The sequence below is a fragment of the Ornithorhynchus anatinus genome, chromosome 17, assembly GCF_004115215.2.
Source record: "Ornithorhynchus anatinus isolate Pmale09 chromosome 17, mOrnAna1.pri.v4, whole genome shotgun sequence".
Taxonomy (NCBI): Eukaryota; Metazoa; Chordata; class Mammalia; order Monotremata; family Ornithorhynchidae; genus Ornithorhynchus; species Ornithorhynchus anatinus.
In genome coordinates this window covers 28,375,850-28,400,831 of record NC_041744.1, presented here as the reverse complement: position 1 = coordinate 28,400,831, position 24,982 = coordinate 28,375,850, and the positions used below count along the sequence as shown (strand labels likewise).

At 39.0% G+C, this 24,982-nt stretch overlaps 1 protein-coding gene across 5 annotated transcripts in view; it reads right to left on the bottom strand.

The window, feature by feature from the left end:
- CADM2 (cell adhesion molecule 2) overlaps positions 1-24,982 on the bottom strand; it is a 779,394-nt gene that overhangs the window by 43,835 nt on the left and 710,577 nt on the right. For 3 of the 5 annotated variants that reach the window (XM_029082116.2, XM_029082118.2, XM_029082117.2), the window contains one exon: positions 17,935-18,054. The exons of the other annotated variants lie outside the window; for them this stretch is intronic. In XM_029082116.2, coding sequence (XP_028937949.1) covers positions 17,935-18,054 — 120 coding nt within the window. The remainder of the gene's footprint in view (positions 1-17,934; positions 18,055-24,982) is intronic. 5 annotated transcript variants of the gene reach the window in all.

The following is a 24,982-nucleotide window of genomic DNA, read 5'->3' as shown; positions in this document are numbered from 1 at the left end:
CCCGGCTCTGCCACTTGTCAGCTGTGTGACTGTGAGGCAAGTCACTTCTCTTCTCTGGGCCTCAGTTCCCTCATCTGTAAAATGGGAATTCTGTGAGCCTCACGTGGGACAACCTGAATACCCTGCATCTACCCCAGTGCTTAGAACAGTGCTCTGCACATAGTAACAAATAAGTAACAAATACCAACATTATTATCCACCTCTGCATCAAACTCCTTACCATTGGCTTTAAAGCACTCAATCAGCTTGCCCCCTCAACCGCATTTATTGAACACTTACTGTGTACAGAGCATTGTATTAAGTGCTTGGGAGAGTACAATATAACAATTCACAAACACAAGGAGTTTCCAGTCTAGAAGGGGGGAGATAGACATTAATATAAATAAATTACAGATATGTACATAAGTGCTTTGGGGCTGGGAGGAGGGATGAACAAAGACAGCAAGTCAGGGCCATGCAGAAGGGAGTGGGAGAAAAGGGGACCTTAGGGAAGGGCCCTTGGAGGAGATGAGCTTTCAATAAGCTCTGAAGGCGAGGAGACTAATTGTCAGACTCGAAGAGGGTGGGCATTCCAGGACAGAGGCAGGATGTGGTCAAGAGGTTGACAATGAGATAGATGAGATCTAGATACATTGAGTAGGTTGGCATTAGAGGAGTGAAATGCGCAGGCTGGGTTGTAGTAGGAGACTAACGTGGTGAGGTAGAAGGGAGCAAGATGATTGAGTGCTTTAAAGCCAATGGTAAGTAATTTCTGTTTAATGTGGAGGTAGATGGACAACCAAGCACTTAGTACAGTGCTCTTCACATTGAAAGAGCTAAATAAATATGACTGAATGAATGAACGACTTGAGATTCTTGAGTGGGGAAACATGGCCTGAATGTTTTTGTGGAAAAGCAATCCAGACAGCAATGTGAAGTCACATCTCCTCCAAGAAGCCTTCCCCAATTAAGCTCTCAATTCCCTGTTTCCCTCTCCCTTCTGTGTTATCTATGTGGGGCCTCTGACTCTCAGGTCAATATTGTACTTTATCATAGTGACTAGTTGGCAATTACCATGGTAGCTACTGCAGACTTCATCACTCTACTTGTTCTCTCCTTTGCTGCGGCAACAGTAAGGAAAAAAAAGGTAAGGCTGCCTCTCCTCCAAACCAGCTCTTTTCTCTAGGCTGAAGTGTGAAAGGCTGCCACCAGAAAGCTAATAATTTCTGAAGTTTCTACACAGAAGTCCAAATCCCCTTCAACTCAGAGCAAGGAACTGGGCTAGGGGCAGAGGCAAAGGATGGGCAAACTCAGTTGTCTAGTCTATCCTTCCCTGCTTGCCTGCTTCTGTGGCTCTTGCCTCAAGTCACAGAGTAGGCCACTGGTTAACATTCCTGAAGCCTGAAAATATGGAACCTACAGACAAGCAAACAAAAAGGAGTGAACAGAAGAAGTGAATGGAAAACAGGTCTTGGGAGAAAGTGAAATGAATTTGAGATGTTAAGCCTAAAGAACAACTTATATTCATTCATTCATTCCATCGTATTGGTTGAGCACTTACTGTGTGCAGGGCACTATAATAAGCACTTGGAAAGTACAATTCAGCAATAGAGACAATCCCCGCCCACACCAGGCTCACAGTTTAGAAGTGGGGAATATTTATGTGTGTATATAGAGAGAGAGAAAAGAGAGCGATATCTTTAGAAATCTATATAAAATATCTATATGCATATATAGTCTCTTATTTATATACACTTGTATATAAATGTATATATACATTTGTATATAAAATGCATACATATATGTACATATGTATATACATGTGCATCTGTATATAAATACCAACGTATTCACAAAAGTCATATTGTTTTCTAAATAGAAAAATCACACCTGGTTTAAAAATATGTTAAAGAACTACTCCTGATATATCTTGATTTTAGAAAAACATTGAGTAATCTCCACTCTCTACAAGATCAACTAAACAATGATGAAATTCTGTTTTCCTTTACTTGATTTCAGCATTCAATCTACCATAGCTCCTCTTCTCCCTCTACTCCCTCTGCCATACCCCCCCCCTTTACCTCTCTGCAGCTAAACCCTCTTTTTCCCCTTTTCCCTCTGCTCCTCCACCTCTCCCTTCCCATCGCCACAGCACTGTACTCGTCCGCTCAACTGTATATATTTCCATTACCCTATTTATTTTGTTAATGAATTGTATATCGCCTTGATTCTATTTAGTTGCCATTGTTTTTACGAGATGTTCTTCCCCTTGACTCTATTTATTGCCACTGTTCTTGTCTGTCCATCTCCCCCGATTAGACTGTAAGCCCATCAAACGGCAGGGACTGTCTCTGTTGCCGACTTGTTCATCCCAAGCGCTTAGTACAGTGCTCTGCACATAGTAAGCGCTCAATAAATACTATTGAATGAATGAATGAATGAATATCAGAGGTTTGAATATATTTTTTCTGAGATGGAAAATCACTCCCATATTCATAGTCCCTTGATATTACAGGAACCCTCATTGTCAAGAAGTGATTTACAAAATTAAACCAAGATTTATCTCGTGGCTGAAATGACATCATATAATCACCAAAATGATTTTTTAGATTCATTGTTCGTGAATTACTATTTACCCTGAAGTTCCTTTATGTGCCCTTTCTATGGTCCCTTGGTTTGTAGTATTCACTCTCACTATCTGCCTTTTATTAAATTGCAAATCCATTTGCAATACATTGCAAATACATTGCATCCATTACAGCCTTTACCACTCTTGATAAACCCTACAATTTAGTATAAAATCTCCCTTAAATGAAATATTGGGGTTCTACAATAGCGTTCCAAGACTTAGCAGTTGGTGTTTTTAAAAAGTATGCAGTAGTCTTTAAAACCTGTAGTTCATACTAGCTGCTTGCCCATCATTCACCTTAAGATTTCTCTACATTGTGCAATGCAGGGAGGTAAGCGTTAAAACTTTAATTTAAAAGTTCAAACAATGGGTGGCCTACTGTAACCTGGATTCTAGTCACTTGAGGTAGAGCTGGACCTAAAGGCAGCAGGTCCTTAATGTGAAAGGGTTTGAGGGTGGGGGAGAGAAAGACAGGGGGGTAGAGACAGAGAGAGGAGCAAACAGGAAAGGAGGAAAGATCTGGGAAAATGGGAGAAGTAGTGGGTGGGGGGTGCAAAGAAAAACAAGGAGAGAGGGGGAGAAAGATACTCTCTTCTAATACCACCATCTCATGGCCACCACAAATACCAAAATGGGCCAGTAGAATTAAGGACATCACTGTCACCATCTCCATACCATCATTAGTATTTCTTGAGCACCTACTATGTACAGAGCACTTTGGTAGTTACTTGGGAGCAAACGAATAAATAGATGACTGTAAGCTCCTTATGGGCTGGGATCATATCTAACAACTGTGTGCAACCTAATAAACGTGAATCTACTCCAGAGCTTAAAGCAGTGCTTGATTCAAATTTTTAAATGTCATTTAAAAATAAGTTTAAAAAGTCTATTCTATTGTACTTTTCCAAGTTCTTAGTACAGTGCTCTGCACATTGTGCTCACTAAATACCATTTATCATGATGACTGTATCTGATTGATTAGTATGTGTCAAGCCCTATTCTAAGCACTGGTATAGATACAAGTTAATCAGGTCTCTGTCCCACATGAGGCTCACAGTCTAAGTAGGAGGAACAAATATTGAACCCACAGTTGAGGAAACTGAGGCACAGAGAAGTTAAGTGATTTGTCAGGATCACAAAGCAAGTGATTGGCAGGGCCAGGATTAGAACACAGGTCCTGTGACGTCTAGACCTGTGCTCTTTTCACTAGTGCATACTGCTTGTCATAGATAGATGATATGATCCCAGTCCTTGAGAAGCTTCCAGTCTAGTGGGAAAATACTATAAGTGACAGTTGGGAGCAAATGGAGGTTCCATTTTCTATCCATCACCATGGGTCCAGCTTGCACAACCATTGGCAGGTCCCAAGACTGGCCCCAGAGCACCTTTTTTTTTAAATTGTATTTGTTAAGCATTTTCTATGTGCCAGGCACTGTACTAAGTGCTTGGGTAGATACAAGATAATCAGGTTTGACACAGTCCATGTTCCAAATGGGCCTCACTGTCTAACATCCCCATTTTACAAATGAGTTAACTGAGGCACAAACAAGTTAAGTAACTTACCCAAAGTCACACAGCAGACAAGTAGCAGACATGGACATGGGAACACTGACATGGGAAAAGAATTAATTCATAGTTCATTTTATTAAGCAAGGTACAATCCTATCTTTGTCAGCGCATCAGAGATAATATAGCTATGATTAAAATGTAATCAGCCATGCATAGGCTAAGAATTTTCAACATGCAAATATTTAATCAATACTTCAGAGGCATTGTAGAGAATGTGTTTATTAATCTGTAGGGTCTCAGAATAGTTCCATGTGTATGTGAGCCCCTAATATTTCTGAATAATTGTTTTCAGATGTGCAGGTAACAGTAGTAAAAACTGTGGTATCTATGTTTACTATGTGCCAAACACTGTATTAACCACTGGGGCAGATAGAAGATAATCAGGTCCCACATGGGGCTCAGAGTCTTAAGTACAGAGGAGAACAGGTATTGAGTCCCCATTCTGTGGATGAGAGAATTGAGGCACTGAGAAGTAAAGTAACTTGGTCAAGGTCAAGGAAGGTAATACGTTCCTGGCCACTAAAAGTCATCACTTCAAATGGTGTTATGACTTGAAGATTCAGCTAAAGGATCATTTTATTGATATACTTTGAAATGACTTAATTCAAGTTTATAATTCCTAGTAGCATCCCCTTAGAAATTTGCAGGAAAATTTCTCTCTCTCCAAAAAATTCTTACTTGACATTAATTTGTGTAATTTGGCCAAGATCGATCCATCAATTTAAGATAATTTAAGGCACACAAAACATACTCAGGCTTCAGCTTACTGAATTTTCTAGTCAAATAGACATTTTCATCCAGATAACTGAGGCCTCCACTTTCAAAGAGCAATGCATCTGTCTTAATGTGTCATAAACATTATTAAAGTGTATTGCTAAGGAGATAGTTGGCCAACATAGATTTTGAAAATGGATTCAATCCAAACCACTCACCCTAATACCACAAACATCCCAGAATTTCCTCCAGGACTTTAAAAAAGCATCAACACACAACAGTGTATATTTTGTTGTATATGGCTTCAAAATACCTTGTTATACCATGGAAATTCCACTAATGCAGAATAGAATTGTTCAATCTGGCTCTTAGACTGTGAGCCCCATGTGGGTGGACAGGGACTATGTCGACCTGATTATCCTGTATCTACCACAGTGCTTATTTTAGTGCTTGGCAGAATAGTAAGTGGTTTACAAATATCACAGTTATCATAATCATTACTGTATTTAATACTATATATTATACTACCAAAAAGCAATTCTTCACAAATCAAATAGTAAACCTCACTTAACATGTGGAACTATCCTTTTGGCAGCACTGGACATTAACTATATCCATATTAAAACTAGAAGAGGGTATGAAAATTCGTGCCAGCACTCCCCAACTATCTTTTGGGCAAGGGTGCAAGCCCATGTCTTAATTCTTTGTCTCATCATAATGAGAGTGAGCCTTTTACGAAAGATACAACACTAGATGAGAAGTTAATTATGTCAAATTAAGGTATTTTATGTCACTTTTCTGGTTATTCATGCTAGATTGTTACCCCATGAGACCACTCTGATTATTGCAGTAATAGTTGCTGAGGAATAGATAGGTAGGAAAACATGCCCACATATTTTTTCCTTTTTCTTTATTCTCTTTCTTTGCCAGCTACTTTCTACTCACAGTAAAACAATATCTAGCCAAGAGGAAGAGGTGAATCTAAGGGGATATTTCTTTCTTTAAAAAAAATCAAATGTATTCTAATTTCTGAATATTTTTGTAGGGTACTTGTTTAAGTGCCTTCTATATGCCAGGCACTGTACTAAGCCCTGAGGTAAATACAAGTAATCAGATTGGAGGATACAGTCCATGTCCCACATTGGGCTCACAGACTTCATCACCATTTTACAGAATGGGGAACTGAGGCACAGAGAAATGTAGTGATTTCCTAAAGTCACTCAGCAGGCATGTAGTGGACCAGGATTAAAACCTTGGTACTTCTGAATGCCAGGCCCATATTCTATCAAGTAGGCCAAGCTGCTTCTCAATTTGCCAAAGAATGTTCTTCCTCACATATCAATACACAGTATATTATAATGAAATGGCTTAATTTTCACTGTGTTCATATCATGTATTTCTGCAGTTGTCTTCAATGCACTACAAATTAGTCATTTGCACCCTTCATTTAGACAAATGGTTTTGGAATACTTCCGTAGAAAGAAGCCACTCTTAAAGGAGATGGTGGGTGATTCCTAATATCACATGGTAGTGAGGGGCTCAACAAAATAAGTGCTCCTGTTCTCTGTCTCTCCAGCTGTCTAAAGTAGCCAGTCCTATTGTTACTTGCATTCTGACCTCTCTTGTCCAAGTGTTTGTCTCTTTCTATTTGCTGCCTGGAAAGGGAAATTGTATACTATGGTGAATTCCACTTTTGTGACTTCCCTCTTTCTCCCTACCCCCACGGGTAGTTTTCTATCACATAGGTGTAAGAATTCAGTCTGGGGAAGAAAAAAAAACAAAAACAAACCAACACTTGATTGAAAGGGGTTTGATTCATTCTTTCTGAATTCATGCTATCAAAATCACAGCAGGATGAATTGTAATCAAAGTTTTTGAAAAAGAACATAAATTCGGAGAAGAGGAAAAGGCCATTCAACCTATTCTAACTCATTTTGGTTAACACTGTCTTCCAAAGTAGTATCTCACTCCTTCATTAATGATCCCGGAGCTTTCAATTTCAAACGTGGCTCAATAGGCTATTGAAAAATTCTGTTTCTCTTTGAGTCAAAAGTACTTCTTTGTGCTGCTTCTGAATTTCTTTTTTCCCCACTCCAGTTTTCTGCGTCTCACCAAACACTGAGTCAAGTGTTATTGAATAAGCGTTTTCCATACTATGTTCCATAGAGTAGGGAAGTTAATAAATTTCCTCCCAAGATGAAAAATAACTGGCCTGTTCATATATGACATTTAAGATTCTGTGCTCTTCATCCTAGATTTCCTGGGTGTTTATATGCCTTTATCCTAACGGTGTCAGGGAAAGTTGCTTGAGTTTCCATCCTCACTTCTGTTAACACTAAGATTAACTCTAATGCCCCTCTCTCCTTGAATACTGTTAGCTCTATCTTTCAGATGTGATGGCCAAACAGCTCCCCAGCATTAGCAGGCTTGTATTCAACTGCTTTAAACTAGTCCATTTCTTCTGACAATCTATTTGATGTTCTAATTATTGCTTCATTAGCCATTTTATAACGACATCTGTTTATAAGCCAGTATCCTTTTCTGCATAGGTATTCCCTGGTTAATGCATTCAGCAGTGTGGATGGTATACACATTTTCTGGTGAAGTATACATTTAATTACACATAAAATGACTTTGTTTAAGTAGCAGGAAAGTACTGAGCACCAGGGAGGAGAGTGAGCAAGAATCATGAGACATTTTAAAGACTGGACAATAATTTCAACATGTATTATTCAATTCTTTATGTTTGCAAAAATTAATGTACTGTTTTAAACTTTTCACTAAGTTTGTGCTTTGTGGCATGTGGTCTTACATTAATGTTCTACCAGATACTGTAGTTATTAGTGAATTCAGGAACACATTCCATCCTAAAGTTAGTCTAATTAGTATCAATTCAGTGTTTCATCAAGCTTACCCAGGAAGTTATTAACTATGTTTCAAGTGAAGTGTCAGAGAAGCAAGGGCAGACCTAGCAATCTTTTCAGCTTCAGAAGCACAGCTCATGACTTCAATTTACTGGCCAGTGGTGAGAGAGATGTGTACATTTTTTATTAGTGGTGATGCCAATAAATTTCTTTAGTGCTTTTCTATATATTGATTTCTCCTCCGTTTTTCCATTTGTTTAGTAATGTTTTTCATATGGAGCACAAATACTATGAATCCCACAATATATCTAATTTAGTACTTACATTTCATAAATTGTGTGTTATTTGTACTTAATGATTATATTTTTCTAGCATCTGGAAGAAAATTTCTGGACTCATATTTTTAAGCTGAAGACAGATATCAAATTCAAGGACATTGTATCTGTATTAGTTTATTGCTTTTGAAGTTTTAATTCAGGTACCTTGATTTCATTCTAAACATTGCTGGTGGTGGACCATACAGCTGGAAGTAGTTTCAGGCCACTGCACAAGTCACATTGGATTGGAGGCCATTTGATTGGCAATTTTCCTTGATAAAGAAAAGTGTTAGGTAATGAGGGACAGCCATATGACAACTTCCACTGTTATTAGGGAAGTGGTTTCACTGACTTGAGGAAACAGTATATTGACAGTTTGACAACCTAACCAGTGTCGATAAAGCTACAATTCACCAGTAGAAATATATTTGAAAACACACACACACACACACACGCATGCATACTACACCTTTTGGGATTTGAAAACAGTTATAGTAATGACGAGTCAGTTAAATAGATATAAACACAAGAACCAAAGTAACTGTTGGGTTAACACAAGCAGGGGAGGATTAATTGGGAAAAGCCTTTTGGATAAGGTGCCTTTGTAGGCAGTTTTTGTAAGTCAAGATGAATATATGGTTTGCAGGATTTGAAACTGAAGGGAATTTTGTGTAGAGGGAGAGAAGTAAGCAACCAATAAGAGATGGGGGGAGTTGCAAGTGAGGAACACTTTGAAGGGTAGCTTGGGGACATAGAAAAATATATGTTGGAGTGTAGAAGAAGAGAGAGAAAAAAAGACAGCAGGTAAAAAATGTAAAATTCACTGGTGATGACTTAATGAGTTAAACAAATGGATAATCATTGGAGAATTTTGAGGAGAGGAGGGTTGTGTTCTGACTTGTATTTTAAGAAGATGATCTGAGGGGTTGCATGCAGAATAGATTGAAGTTGGGGAGAGAGAGGATTGGAATAAGGGGACAGAATGTAGGAATACAGTCAGGAGGTGTTGATGGTTTCATCCAGTAATTATAGTGGATGATGGGCGTTTCCTGCCAGAAATGACTGATGAGCCTTATTCTTGACATGATTGGTCTGAGAATTTGGGAATCAGAACTCATTGTAGTGCTAGTTGCTTGCACAGCACCACTCACACTCTTGTCCGTGTTTCCGGCTGGAGCACAATGTACAGAAAGCAAGAAGGCAGACATAGCACACTGTGAAGTGCGTCTGCCATCTTCATCATGTTAGCAACATACAGAACTGAGATTAGAAACCAGGTCTTCCTGACTGAGATTAAAAACTAGTTCTTCCTAGGCCTGATTCCCAGAACAATGTCGTCTTACTCGACCTACAGTACATACGAATCTGGTATGAACCAGAATGTGGAGAAGAAGAGGTGCATTGATAAAACATGGTAAAAGAAAAACTAACAGAGATTAGAAGATGAAATGAGTGTAGAGGTGAAGACAAAGAGGAGTCAAAGGTGACTCGAAGGCTGAGAGCTTCTTGGACAGAAAGAATAAAGGTTTATTCTACTCAGTGACATCCCTAAACTAAGCTAAACTGTTGTCATTCTTACCCCACTAGCTGTTCGTAACTAGTATGATAGGTAAGGGCCTGCACCTTATCAAAGTACTCAAAGCACACAACTAAGATGGAGGTTTCCAGCATGGTCTAGTGGACTGAGCATGGGCCTAGGAGTCAGAAGGACCTGTGTTCTAATCCCAGCTCTAGCACTTATCGGCTGTATGACTTTGGGCAAGTCACGTTGCTTCTCAGTGCCAGAGTACCCTCATCTGAAAAATGAGGGTTAGGTTTGAGAGCCCCATATGGGACACAGACTGTGTCCAACCTGATTAGTTTATATCACCCCCAGTGCTTAGAACAGTGCTTGACACATAGTAAGCACTTAAATGCCATTTTTATTATAATAATAATAATTATTAATAAATCTCAACCTGTCCACATGGATTTCTGACACATACTGATAAGAGGAGAAGCAGCCTGGCCTAGTACAAAGACCAAAAGCCTGGGAGTCAGAGAATCTGGGTTCTAATTCCAGCTCTGCTATGTGCCTGCTTTGTGATTTGGGGCAAACCACTTAACTTTTCTATGCCTCAGTTTCATCATCAGTAAAATGAGGATTCAATATCTGTTCTTTCTTTCACTTAGACTGTGAGCCCCAGGTGAGATGGGAATTGAATCAGCGATTAGTACAGTGCTTATCAAATAGTATGTAAGCTTTATTCTGGGCAAGGAATGTGGCTACTGACTCTCTGTTCAGTCTTCCAGTGCTCTGCAGAGCCTAGAGGACAGAGCATGGACCTGGGAGATAGAAGGACCTGGGTTCTAATCCTCTCTCCGCCACTTGTCTGCTGTGTGACTTTGGGCAAGTCACTCAGTTACCTCATCTGCAAAATGGAGTATAATACCGAAAACCCCATGTGGGACACAGACTGTGTCCAACCTGATTAGCTTGTATCTACCCCAGCACTTATTAAGTGCTGGCATATAGTATAGAACCTGGCATATAGTATAGAACCTGGCATATAGTATTCCTATAAAAAAAGTTAAAACAAATTCTACTGATGAGGAAAATTTGCACCTAAATACCACAATTATTATTTTTGATAAAAGTCAAATCTTTCATTTCTCTGCAACTGGCAACATTGTAAAATGTATCCCCTGATAATCTATTTAGATTGAAGGCTGAGTTTGTTAAGGCTGGAGTTTGGTGGGGAAGAGGGTAAATAGAGTCATGAAGTGGAGCTCTGTGCAGGCCATGGGGATTAAGTCCCATTCCATTCATTCATTCATTCATTCATTCATAACTACTCAAATTCTCCTTTTCAACAAGAAGATTGTTTACCACTTCCCTTCATTTACTTTATTTTGTAACAATATAGAAAACAGCTCTAGGGATAGTCATTGCTTGTTTTAGGCAGTTTGGGGTCTCAAAATATCTAAAATGCAGCACTTAAGAACACTGTGGTTTTAAAAGGTTAAAGAAGGAAAAGGCAAAAGCTTAATTCTTTCTGGTGCCTGCTTTTAGTCTGAGGTAAAGGTGGGTAGAAAGAAAAAAATGGTTTTTAAACTAATGGAACGAGGACTTTGTATCAAATTGATCGCAGCCAAAAGAAATAAGGTTAAAATGAAACTCCTAAAATGTTGAAAATTGTCCATGCCACATGAGCACACCCAGAAAATTGTCCAGACTCTAAGTATTTTGCTTTCCATAATAGCTGGTACTATGAGGAAAGGGTGAACCTAGATTTTCCTCAAATATTCTCTCAGTTGCAGGAAAGGAAACGGGGATAATTTGTAAATATTTATGATTTTGTGTAGCATGCAAGTTCTGCCAGTCAGAGTAAACACTCTGTTTAGTGACAGAAAAGGTCACAATCAGCCCAAGGGAAAGGGCACATCAATCCAACTTATTTCCTAAAATACTCCATAGCTCAAGCAGAATAACTGCATGTTTCTAATGGCACGGACTTGATTGCATAACCTGTAAATATACTGTTTCCTCCAACCAGTGGGACTGTCTCCCCAATAAGAGTGGAAATGGCCATATGGGTCTCTCTCCATCCGGGACTATTGGGCATCCAGAATAGTAGAGATGCTTGTAGATATAATGTGGCTGAGGAAGATATCTGGATGTGATACTGGCCTTGAGATGGTGGTTGGACATCCACACAGAGGTGTCCTGGAGACAGGAGGAAATGTGAGATTTCAGAGAGGAGAGGCCAGGGCTACTGAGTTAGTTTTGTGCATCATCAGCACAGAGATGGTATTTGAAGCCATGAGAGAAGTGGTGAATTGAGAATAGAAACACAAAACAAACAAACACCTACAGTTCCTGATGGGAGGCAGATGAGTGCCTGTGAAAGAGCTTGAGAAGTGGTCAGATAGATAAAAGGAAAACTAGAAATGAACTGCCTCAGGGAGACCAAGATTAGAAAGTGTTTCCAGGTCAATAGAGTGGTTCACAGTGTGGAAGGCAGCCAAGAGGGGCAAGAGAATTAGGACAGAGTCCAGGGTTAATAACTCATTTGGCAAAATTCCTGGGACTGTAATCAAAGTAACCACAAAAGAAAATTCCCATTATCATCAGCATTATAATCATCATCCATGGTATTTATTGGGAGCTTCTGTGTGCTTGGGGGAATACAACAGAATTGGTGGCAGATATATTCCTGACCTCAATGAGCTTAGGGTCTAGAGGATATTTAGAGCTCTATCTCCTGTCTGCAAAGTGTCTTTTATCACTGAGTAGTGAAACCATAAACCTTTATAGTAACTAAACAGACAAATCAAATCTGATAAACAACTTAAATAGTATGCTGCAATAGGAAACTGCTTTCAAAGTATTCAACCTATGTATTATAAGCCATTGCATAGGGAGTTTATTGTTGTTATCTTGGAACCATACCTAAAAAAACCAACTCATCATTGTTTCTTAGTGCTTGCTTCTCTTTTCTCACTACATTCTAACATTTCTTCGTCTTTCGTGCACTATTTCTCTGTGGGTAGCTCAAAAAATATTGAAGCATATTAATAAGATGATGTGGGAAAGAAAAAGGAGGAACAAAGTGCAAAAAATGTTGAAATACCTTTTGATTTAAAGGAGAGAGGGAACAAAAGCATGCTGCATAGGTAATTCTGGCAGTTTAGCCTCATATAATGAAACAGATGCTCAAGTCAATTTTTTATTCTTTTGCAATGGCAAGATGAAAAGATAGTACAGCCAGAGGAAGGAGCAATAAAGGTGATATTATTTTACAAATCTAGTAATGCAAAACCTTTGTCAGTAAAAATTCTCAATTTTAATTTGAACCAAATTCCAACAATCAAATTGTCATGCTTCCCCAACATATCCCTTATGCACACAGTGGTGCAGAACTCATGTATGAAAGTTCGAGACTATAAGTGGTACCCAGCCTCCAATTCCAGAGGTCTCTTGGCAAATACTCTGCACACAGTAAGCACTCAATAAATACGACTGACTTAACTGAAATAGCAGCTGGGGCACAGAAAAATTGGCAGTGGCACTGTTGGTTTGGAGCACACCTAAGAACACTTTGAAAAAAAGCCATAAATTATCTTGTCATAACACTGTCCTAGCTCCAGGTTCTGCTTCATTGGGGCTCTGGGGTCTGTAGGTAGCGTTTCAGACAGGATGACCTTATCATTTCCTTTCTACCCAGGACAATAAGGAAGGATCCCCCAACCTCCGGGATCTGCAGTAACGGCCTGTCTTTCTTCAGTCAGAACAATGCCAATGCTGTTGGAAACAAGTGACCTCTTCAAAAATCAACTCATCAGTAAGCTTATTCTTAATATCACAGGACCCATGAAGCCTTATCTTGTTATTATTCCTTAGAATGTGTCTTGTTTTTAGCAAGCAATTCGGTGAGGGACTAGAGCAGAAGAAAAATATTGCAAGCCACAGGTAGTTTTTTACCTAGTTACTAGCCCAGGGAAAGTAATGACCTCAATTGAGCTGCAAAAGCTCATAGGAGAAGCAGAGTTGGCTATGGCTAGGGGAGCAGCTTTGGGGATGAGAAACAGTCTTGAAACCCCACAAATTCCTGATTGCCTAAAGTATTGGTCCATGTAAATATAGAGTCCTGTCTCTTCGTGTGTGTGTTTCACACACTCAAAACACCATTTTTGGGAAGCATAACAATTTTTTTTAACATTCCTTTCTGGCTGTCTTTCCCAAACTAAATATACAGTCTTGGAAAAGGCTCATCAACTTCTGTATCATTACCTGTAAAGGAGAGGCAAATAATAATGTTGGTATTTGTTAAGCGCTTACTATGTGCCGAGCACTGTTCTAAGCGCTGGGGTAGACATAGGGGAATCAGGTTGTCCCACGTGGGGCTCACAGTCTTAATCCCCATTTTACAGATGAGGGAACTGAGGCACAGAGAAGTTAAGTGACTTGCCCACAGTCACACAGCCGACAAGTGGCAGAGCTGGGATTCGAACTCATGAGCCCTGACTCCAAAGCCCGTGCTCTTTCCAGAATGGCTGCCAGCAGTATGGGAGTTTCTGCTTCTCGAGCCTCTGCCTTATTTTCCAGGTTTCATGCTGGAGATAATAATAATGGTATTTAAGCACTTACTGTATGTCAAGCACTGTTCTAAGCACTGGGGTAGATAAAAGATAATCAACTGGACACAGTCCCTGTCCCACACAGTCTTAATCCCCATTTTATTCATTCATTCACTTGTTTTCATTGTGCACTTTGTGCAGAGCACTGTACTAAATGCTTGGGAAAGTACAGCACAACAAAACATTGATATTCCCTGCCCACACTGAGTTCACAGTCTAGAGTGGAGAAGACAGACATCAATACAAGTAAATAAAATTACAGATATGTGTACATAAATGCATTGGGGCTGAGAGGTGGGAAAGAACAAAGGAGTAAATCAAATTAGAGATATGTTTGTAAGTGTTTTGGGGCTGGGAGATGGAAGAGCAAATTTAGCAAGTCAGGGTGATGCAGAAGGGAGTAGGAGATGAGGAAAAGTGGGGGTTAGTCTGGGAAGACTTCTTGGAAGAGATGTGCCTTTAATAAGGCTTTGGGGACAGATGAGGAAACTGACGCACAGAGAAGTGAAGTGACTGTCACAATCGTCATACAACAGACAAGTGGCAGAATCAGGATTAGAACCCAGGCTTTTCTGACTCCCAAGCCCTGCTCTCTCCATGGTGTGTTTTTTTTTTCCATAGCCACACCAGCCTTTTCTATCACCTGCTTCCCTCATTTTCTGAAGAGAAGATTTTGGAGGTGGCATGGTCTGGTGGAATGATCATAAGACTGGGAGTCAGGATACTTCAAAATACAAAATGATGGTGACCAATACTTGTGCCAGTTGATCTGGGTGACAAATTTGCACCTGGATTTATGTGGTGATAATTTGTTATTATCAGTAACAACCTTCCTAGTGCCACGAACCAGGACATTCTGTCCATGTGAGATTTTATTGATGGCATGTGCAACTGTGGACTTCTAGATACAATTAGGTGTTGCAGAGGATATGCCTGGCTTCTCCCACTTATTTTGGTGTTTTATATTTGATTATCATCATCGATGTTATGTATTCAGTGCTTATTAGGTGCAGAGCACTGTGCTAAGTGTTTGGGAGACTACAATACAATAGAGTTGGTAGACAGGTTGGCTGCTCACGTTGGGTTTATAGTCTAGAGGGAGTTGAAGGAAGAGGAGTGCTTCCTCGTCAAATTTTTTGCAAGAGTTGAAAACTGATACCCCACACTCCCAGTTAGGGCTCCCCAACAATATGTGACTGCAGGAGCAGCTTAAAGATGAGAAACACTGTGGCCTAGTGGAAAGAGCAATGGCCTGGGAATCAGAGGACCTGGGTTCTAATCCCAGATCCACCATTTGTCTGCTGTGTGACATTTGGAAAGTCACTTAACTTCTCTGTGTCTATTTCCTCATCTGTAAAATGGGAATTAAGGCTATGAACCTCATGTGCAACAGGGACTGTGTCCAACCCAGTTAATTTATCGCTACCCCAGTGCCTAGTACAGTGCCTGGCACATAAGAAGCACTTATAAAAGACCATTAAAATAATTTTAAAAGCCACTCAGAGGGCCACTAGGCTACCTTCTTTCCCCAGTAAAACAAGGAGGCATCTATGTTGTAGGGTACCTCTAAGTGGAAGCAAGGTCATCTTGGTCATTTTAGTAATAAAGGTCAGTAGTCTTTGAACTTTGAACTCATTTATGAAGTATATGATCAGAACCATAAGCAAACCTGCACACACAATCGTTGTGCTGCTTTTAAGAAGGAGAATTCCGTAACTACATCATGAAAACAGAATACTTAAGATTGTCTTTTATTCTTCATGAAAAGAGTCCTTTTTTATTTTTGTCTGTTGCCAAAAAGGTACAATCTGTGTATGTCCCTTTCCCTTTCACCTCCTTCCTTTCTTCTTTCTGTCATGTAGGTCTCCATCTTTTCCACATGCTCAGGCTAAAGCCCGCTTGCTTTGTTAGTGAATTGAACTTGAATTTTACCTCTCTCTAGTTAGACTAAGACCACACATTGCTTAATTGATAAATGAAAATGTTTAGGGCAACTTCTGACTTTTTCTGAGGCCCTTCTACCATAAGCAGCATCTGACATATTTTCACAAAGTGCTACTTAGATTTTAACTGTTATGCTGAGGTGAGAATGTGATACTTAAGATTTTCAAAAAAAACTAAAATCTCAAATATAACTATTTGAGACCAATAGGGCCCATTAAATAAATGATCTGCTCTAGTGCACTCATGCTACCACAGTGACCTGAAAGAATATATCCCCCAAGCCATGCACAGTTTATTACTTTCTGGTGACAACAAGGTCAATTTCATAGCAGCTTTAAATGACAGTCATTAAACTATGTTTGGGGCAATGGCTTTTTCTGAAAGGGAAAGATGTGAAATTGTCCTTTAAGGAATATTGATTTAAAATAATGCCTAGTGACAATCTTGCAAACAGTATCATCTTACCTATAATCTTTTCAAAAATTTAACCTGAACATTTTCTTAGTTCTTTCAGCTCTTCAAAACACTGTCGGTATATGTATTCTCTTTTATTTTGTGGCTATTTATAAGCACATTAAACACCAAACAGGTTCATTGTTGCTGTGTTTTACTTCCCTGCCCCTTAGACTCCACCTCCTTTGTAAAGATGATGCTCTAAAACCTGCCATAAAGTTTTCAACTTTACTGTAGGGAGTTAGAAAGTGGGAGAAGAGAGGAGTTAAGGGGGAAGAATAATAGAAGGTGGCCAATACCAACCAGCTACAGCTCTTTTAAGAATTGTGTTTCTCTATTTTACTGTACGATATGTATTGCCAAAACACCCTAGATTGGAATAACTTTGTTTATATGAAACAGGTTTAGGAGGAAGCTGTGTTTTGAGAGTATATATCTTGAATGAGACAGGGATAGATGGATTTAAACGAGAATAATTTAAGAATATGCACTTGATTTAAAAAGCAACGCATCTTTTTGTCTAGTATCATGCCCAAATCACTGCTATGATCACTCCCAACCTCCTCTGTCCTCCACCCATTAACCAAGAACACTATACACTCCTTCAACCTCCTTTCCTCCTAGTATAATTCTTTTATTGATTCAGGAGTTTAGTGACAAGATGAATCCATCATTTAAAAACTTTTCTTTATGCATTAATCTACATTTCTTTTGATGAGGTTGGATGTGGGAAAGGGGTTGTGACTAAAAACTAGATTCTGATCATTCTGTTGCTAAACTTAAAGGTATAAAGTGAGATTCTGTGAAAAGACTGACCAGGGAAAAGGACACAGTTCTATTCCTTGGGCCAGCCAATGCGTTGTCGACACTGTTGGAATTAGAATCTTTGGTTCTAGGAATGGTACAAGTCACTGGACCAGACTCAAGGGAATGAGATTTGTATCTTGCCTTTCAAAGATCTTTTTATTAACAATCACTCTAAATAAGAGCTATCCACTTTTATTTACACAAAGCCATAACACTAAGTATAAACTACTGTAGGAATATATTACAGGTTTAATAGGATGAGGGCATGTTTACATAAAAACAAATGCCTCCAATTCATTCCATTCCCTCCAGAATACCTGATGCACATTTCCAAGTTCCTCCCCAAAATGAGAAAGATATCAGTGTTCAGTTTTTTCTTATATCATAGTTTAACATTAGATTGATGTATTATTTCATATAATTACCCTCTAGTCAAAAATGTTTGCATTTCTTCTATTGAATTTTTCTGCTTTTAACAACTGTTATATTTTCCTATTTATAATGTTTTTTTAGGCTATAACAAAGAAGCATACTGTACCTCTTAGGCTGATGGTTGTTGCAGATGTGGTTGTGCTGCTTGTTATGGCTACAGTGGTTGTGACTGTTGCAGTGGTAAGGGAGGGGATGGTAGTGGTAGGATGCAAAGTGTTGGGAACATCTGGTGAGTGGAAAAAACAAAATATAAAACAAAATCATATCATGCAAACAAAAGAGAAACATAATAGTGGTTCAAATTGTAAATACAAATATGACTATGTAAGTTGCTTAATTAACATGATTGAACAGATTATATTTTAAGTGTAGTACTGTACCATGTCATTCTTGACATCATCTCACTCTTTCGAATGTTCAAATATAAAAGGAGCAAAATAGGTTTCTTTGATAAATGATCTGGCTTTTCCAGATAACAGAGTGAAAGTTAATGACAAGAATTCATTTCTTTACTGCAGCATTTTAAAAGGCCTCATGGATTAGAAGCCAGATATGGATAAAACAACATGCTGGGTCAGAAAGGGAGACAATACACACACACACGCACACATACGTACACACAAGGAGAAAAAAAAACAAAACACAAGCGCCATATTAAAGGGAAAAAAATGTTAAAACAAATGACAATATGCATGTTAAACAGCCCCCTGTTTTTTCAGCCAGACTGATGAAAGCCAAGAGGGAGAGATGAGGCTCCACTAACTCTAAACTCTGCCTTCAATCTCATTTTCTTCCTTGTTCCCCCCAGTTTATTTGTGATCCAACATTCTTCTGAGATTCCCAGCAGTGCTACCCTTCTGTTTGTTTTTATGCATACTGAACCTGACCTTTCTAACTCTATCCATTGAATTAATGTCACAGGCTTAGGCACTTACCGCAGGGCGTAGGGTTCCACTATAGCATTCGGCCAAAAGTTTCTATTGGTTAATTATGCTGAAAACTTAGTAAGGCTTAGACCCTCAGCCCCTGCAGCTTGGATCAGCAACCGCATTCTTGTACCCACAGAGTTTATAGATTCAAATACATAGGAGACAACAAACATGGTTTCCAAAGGAGGAAAAGGGTGTAGCTCTGCACCACTAAGAGCAATAGAGATCATTTTTTATTACCGAGAAGCTCAAAAATAAGAAATACGATGTGCAAAATGAAACACTCGCTAAGCAATCAAATATATGACTGACCTCAGTTTTTAAAGGGAAAACTCACTAGATTCAAAGCTTGCCCTTGAGTGTCTAGGCATATAATTTACTTAGTGAGGAACTGTAGAAATGGAGTTCACAAATTACCTGTAATTACTTTACTAGGGCTTTGATTTCAAATGTTTGCTATAACAGTCCCACTGCTCAGGATTTTTGACATTATTTTACTATTAAAATGGTTTCCTGTCATTCTCTCAGCTAAGGCTTTTGAGTAATGCATATTTTTTGCCTATGACTTTTCTCCTAATAAATAGAACCATTCCGTCTCCAGTATTTACCTGCTGGATTTCCAACACTGGAGACAGCAGCAAGCGGCATGAGATCACTCTTTCATCCCGAGTGTTGATGTTTACACCTGTTTTCAACAGGGAAAATAATCCCAAACCAGCCAAATTAAGAAAACAACCTTCTAGAAACTCAGTGGTGCTACATTAATCACTGGGGCCCATTTCACTATTGCCTGTGGTGTGACTGCCGTGATAATTAAGTAGAACTGACTTTTAGTAAACATTTTAAATGAATGAACATGCTAAAGAGATACACCTCATGTTCCTTGTTATTTACATTATCTTCCTATCCAAGAAGATTCAGTCTCACCTGAAGGCCCAGATAATAAGAAGAGTATCAAAAGACTAGTCTTTTTCACCATTGTGATAGCTGTTAAATGGAAAAAGAAGTTCTCTGAGGACTGTGCATTGTACCTTGTTTTTGTACTTTTCATTAAGCTCATCCTCTAGCCTCTAAACCTGTCCTCCAGAATGTAAGCTCATTTTGGACAGAGAACGAATCTGCTAATTCTACTTAGTACAATGCTCTGCGCATAGTAAGCCCTCAATAATTACCACCAATTGATTGAATTGTAGTTCAGAGCACTGTACTCAGTGATTGGGAGAACACAATATAACAGAAGTGGCAGACACACTGCCTGCCTCACAAGGAGTTTGTCGTACTCTCCCAAGTGCCAAGAATAATGTCCAGCACACATTGGCCTCCAATATGAGTCACTGATTGGAGGAATAAGGTTGGGCACTAGTCTCCAAAACTGTGATCTCTAAGAGTAAATTATTAAATTAATCCTACCTATCTATATCCTATATATATAAATCAATGTTTCTGGTTGTCAGTTCTCCCAGTTGCCTAAATTCTGCTCTCTTTGTATCCATCTATTTCAGTTTGTTGTCATTGGGTTGCTAGCTATTCCTTGGAGACTTGGAATAGAGTTCCAGTGGATATTAAAAGAAGCTTTACATACCAAATGATTTATCTCAGTTTTTGATCCAGGAATAGAAATGGGTATTTTTAGTTTCTGAGAAATAAAATATTGCAAAATCATTTCCATCCCCACATTTTAAGATCCAGTCAGTCTGAAAATTCTCTGGGAATTCAGCTGTTTTTTCCACAGGAAAACAATACATTTAATTAGCAATTTGGTGTGCCTTCTATGATCCTGAAAATCCAGCCTTAGGGATGGATTTAACTCTGCCATTGAGTATGTTACAGAGTTATCCCTGATGGACTTACAGTGTGGGTGCAGTGTTAGGGATGTTGGCAAAACCTGGAAGACCAAAAGTGAAAGAGACTCATTTGGGAATCTTCTTGATCTGTTTGTTTCCATTTTGAAAGAAGGGTGAAGAAGAATCAGTCAGTCAAGCAATGGCATTATCTGAGTGCTTAGTGTGTGCAAAGCACTGTACAAAGCACTTGATAGAGTACAGTATAATAGAGTTAGTAGATGCGGTCCCTTCCCACAAGAAGATAGAGGGGGGCGTGGACATGAAAATAAATTACAGATATGTTATATAAGTGCTGTGAGGATGGTGAGTGTATCAAGTATTTTTGAAGGGTGCAGATACAATATCTGCAATACAATAGAGAAGCAGCATGGCCTAGTGGCAAGAGCACAGGGTTGGGAGTCAGAGGCCGTGGGTTCTAATTCCAACTCCACCACTTGTTTGCTCTGTGACCTTGGGCAAGTCACTTCACTTTTCTGTGCCTCAGCTACCTCATCTTTAAAATGGGGATTATTACTGTGAGCCCCAAGTGGGACAACCTGCTTACCTTGCATTTCCCCCAGCGCTTATCACAGTGCTTGGTGCATAGTAAGCACTTAACAAATACCATTATTATTAATAATAGTATCAATTGATCAATGGGTACAATGTCAAGTGCTCACTGAAAGGTATTCTATTAAGTGCTTACTATGTGAGCAGTAACTGAACTAAGCGCTTGGGATAGTACAACACAGTCTTGGTAAACACATTCTCTGCCCATAATTAATCAGCAGTACTTATTGGTAGTCTAATGTGCAAAATATTAAGCATAGATGGTAATAGTATAAAATTTCCCTAATAAGTTCTTCATAGAATCACAGATATGGAAGGGACCTTGAGAGGTCATTTGGGACAGCCCCTTGTCTTGGTGTTATCCTGTCCTCATCTTTCATTCAATCCTAAGATTCGATCTGTCTTTAAATCATTTGTTCAACCTTCACAACATTGCTCAAATCTGCCCTTTCCTCTCCATCCAAACTGCTACCAGGTTTATCCAAGGACTTATCCCATCCCACCTTGATCACTGACCTCCCTGCCTCCTGCCTCTTCCCACTCCAGTCCATACTTCACTCTGCTGCCTGGATAATTTTCTGCAAAAGCATTCAGTCTGCATTCCCCACTCCTCAGGAACCTCCAGTGGTTGCCCATCCACCTCTGCATGAAACAGAAACTCCTTACCATCTGCTTTAAAGCACGCAATCACTTTGCCCAATCCTACTTCACCTTGCTGCTCTCCTACTACAGCCCAACTTGCACATTTGGCTTCTCTTGTGCCCACTTACTCTCTGTACCTTGATCTCATTTTTCTTGCTGCTGAACTCTTGTCCACATCCTACCTCTGGCCTGAAATGCCATCCCTCCTCATATCCGACAGAGTATTACCCTCCCCACCTTCAGAGCCTTATTGAAGGCACATCTTCTCCAAGAAGCCTTCCCTGACTGTCTTCATTTCCTTTTTTCCCCTGATTTTCTCCCTTTATTCACCCCTTCCTTGGCCCCACAGCACTTATGTGTATATCCCTAATTTATTTTTATTTATATTCATCCCTGTCTCTCCCTCTAGACTATAAGCCCATTATAGGGCACTTGTCTACCAACTCTGTTATAGTGTTTTCTGCATATTGGTGAATTATCAAACTATCCAACTGTATGATGGAGTATGTTGATTGATAGCCTTAAAACTGAGTGTAAGGAGTTTTTGTTTGATTCAGATGCTTTTGAGAAGTTAAGCAGTGGGATCTGGGCAATGCTCTAAGATGATCTCTAAACTCAACTTAATAAAGTGACTGACTTCTATGACTTCTACTTCTACCTGACATCATTTCAAACGGTTCAGTTGTTATCAACTTAGAGATTCATGATGAAGTTGAATCTATCCCTTGTTTTAGCTGAGAGTATAGCTAAGCCGACAATCTTCACCCACTGTTTATCACTTTTAAAGCAAAATATAAGCTAAATCATTGTTCCTGCAATTTCTCGATCTCTCCAGTGAAAATTGTCGATTTAGTTCTAAAGCAATAATTCTTCAAGCAGCAGTGGTGTGAGTGAATGGGGGTGCACAAATCTAATGAGTGGTTGCTAATATTTTTGTTTTAAAAAAGGTATTCAAATTTTTTCTTTCTCCTATATCATTCAACTGTCAGTCATGTGTCTTCTATTCCTCTTTATTTCACAGCGTACAAAATCCCTTTTGTGTTTTTCCCAGAGGAAGTCAGTCAGAGAAGTGTCCTTGAACTTAACCCCTATATTATCCAAATCCAGTGGACATTATTAGTTTTCTTTCTAATTTTTGCTGTTAACCACAATTGGCTGAACTTCACATTGAGTTGTTTGCCTCTATTTAAATGCCACCTTTTAAATTCAGTTGACTCAATGGAAGTGTTTTCCAAACCAGTGAATTGTTCTAGCAGAATGTTATGTAGCCTGTGAACTATCACAATTACTTTTGAGAGAGAACACGCTTGTATTAACTATATGACCCCTACACAATCTCTTAGGATCATTTATCCTGTAACTGGTTTAACCGTGCCACCCTCTATATAATCCCTGCCCATATAATGTAGGCTTTGAGAGCAGATTTCTGCTGGATTCTGAATGACACTTATTTCTCATGGAACCAGCAGACAGTGAAATAGCAACTAAACTGTGCGTATGTCTTTTTTATGTGTGAGACTTCTGTTTTGTCCAATGAGCTGCATCTGACAACATTTAGCAACAAAACTCATGGTTGTTTTCTATTCTGTTTATGACACCATAGGTCTCAAAATTGCCACAGTGCTTATTTTTCCAAATAAGACCTGGAATTTCCAAAAGCTGAGCTTGTTCTTTAATGTATTTCCACAACTAAAACATGCTCCATTATGTATTTATGAAGTTGATCCTTATGCATACAAATTATTGGACTTATAAAATCTAGAAGAGTAGGGATCAATTTTTAAAAATGTCATAAAAATAAATATCCAAATATCCAAAGGTCCAGCCATCATTCACCTAATGGGGACAGATATTTTTAAAATGTAAGTGACTGATCCATGAAAGTGGGGTACCCATAGTCAGTATCAATTTATACTTCAGATCATGAGAGAACCGATTACTGACACATTAATCTTAGGAAATCCTTCTTCACAGGCATGTTACTACTGATGATAATGTTTGGAGAATTCTTAAGAAATCCTTTGTTATTCGGGTATTACAAGAAATAGGATAATGTGGATGATTATAGGGATAAGAACGTATAAAATTGTGGAAAAAAGTTCTAAGTTAAGATTAAATTTTGGATGCTCCATCAAATGTTATTCTTGTTTAAATGTAATTTTATTATTTATTATATTGTTAAAGGATTTTAAGGACGTTTGGAGACTCTAAATCCATACTGTAGGATATGTAACTTAGTTCTTTCAATGTCTCATATATTACCTGGACACTACATAGGAGAGCTGTGATTCATGAATTAGAATGACCATCTATTTAGGTATAACAATCAGGGAATCTGAGAGATCCAATAGGGTTCTCCAAGAGAATTCCCTATTATGTATTTTGGTGGTGGGAGCAGTATGGGATGGGTTAGATGGTTTGAGAACCTGCCATAAGGATAATAGAACCTGCATAAAGGCCAGAGTAAAGCCCTGTTGGAGATTCTTGGTGTAGGTTTTAAAAAAGGAATGCAAACAAACCTTTTCAAGGCTGTTTAGGTCCAGAGAGGACTGGAACCCTGTTGGAGGTTCTTGGCATATTTCCTTGGTACTTGTTTTTTTTAATAGTAGTTTATAAGTGGTTTACTCTGTGCCAAGCACTGTTCTAAGCATTGTGGTAGACACAAGTTAAACAGGCTAATCAAGTTAATCATTTAATCAGGTCCCTTGTAGGGCTAACACTCATCCCTATTTTACAGATGAGGTAACTGAGGCCCAGAGAAGTTAAGTGACTTTCCCAGGATCACCCAGCAGGCATGTGGGTAGGTCTGAGGAAAGGGAGGAAAATCCAATCTAGGCTATTTAGGTGCTGAGAGGGCTGGAATATGACTTGGGATATGGGTCTCTCTTAGGAACCAGCATAGAAGAAAGCTTAAATTGTAAACTGGCCCAAAGTATGGCAGAATAATAGGTAAAGTAGAATTATGTAAACTGAAAGATGAGGGAGGTTGCACTGGCCCCAAGCCATTTATACAATTTGGGAGTGTGTTTATACCCTCCCTTATCACTTTGACATGAGCGTTTACTTGAATTCTTTATGATATTTGTTAAGTACTTATTATGTGCCAGATACTATACTAAGCATAGGGGTAGATATAAGCTAATCAGGTTGGATGCACTCCACATCCCACAGGGACTCATAGTCTTAATCC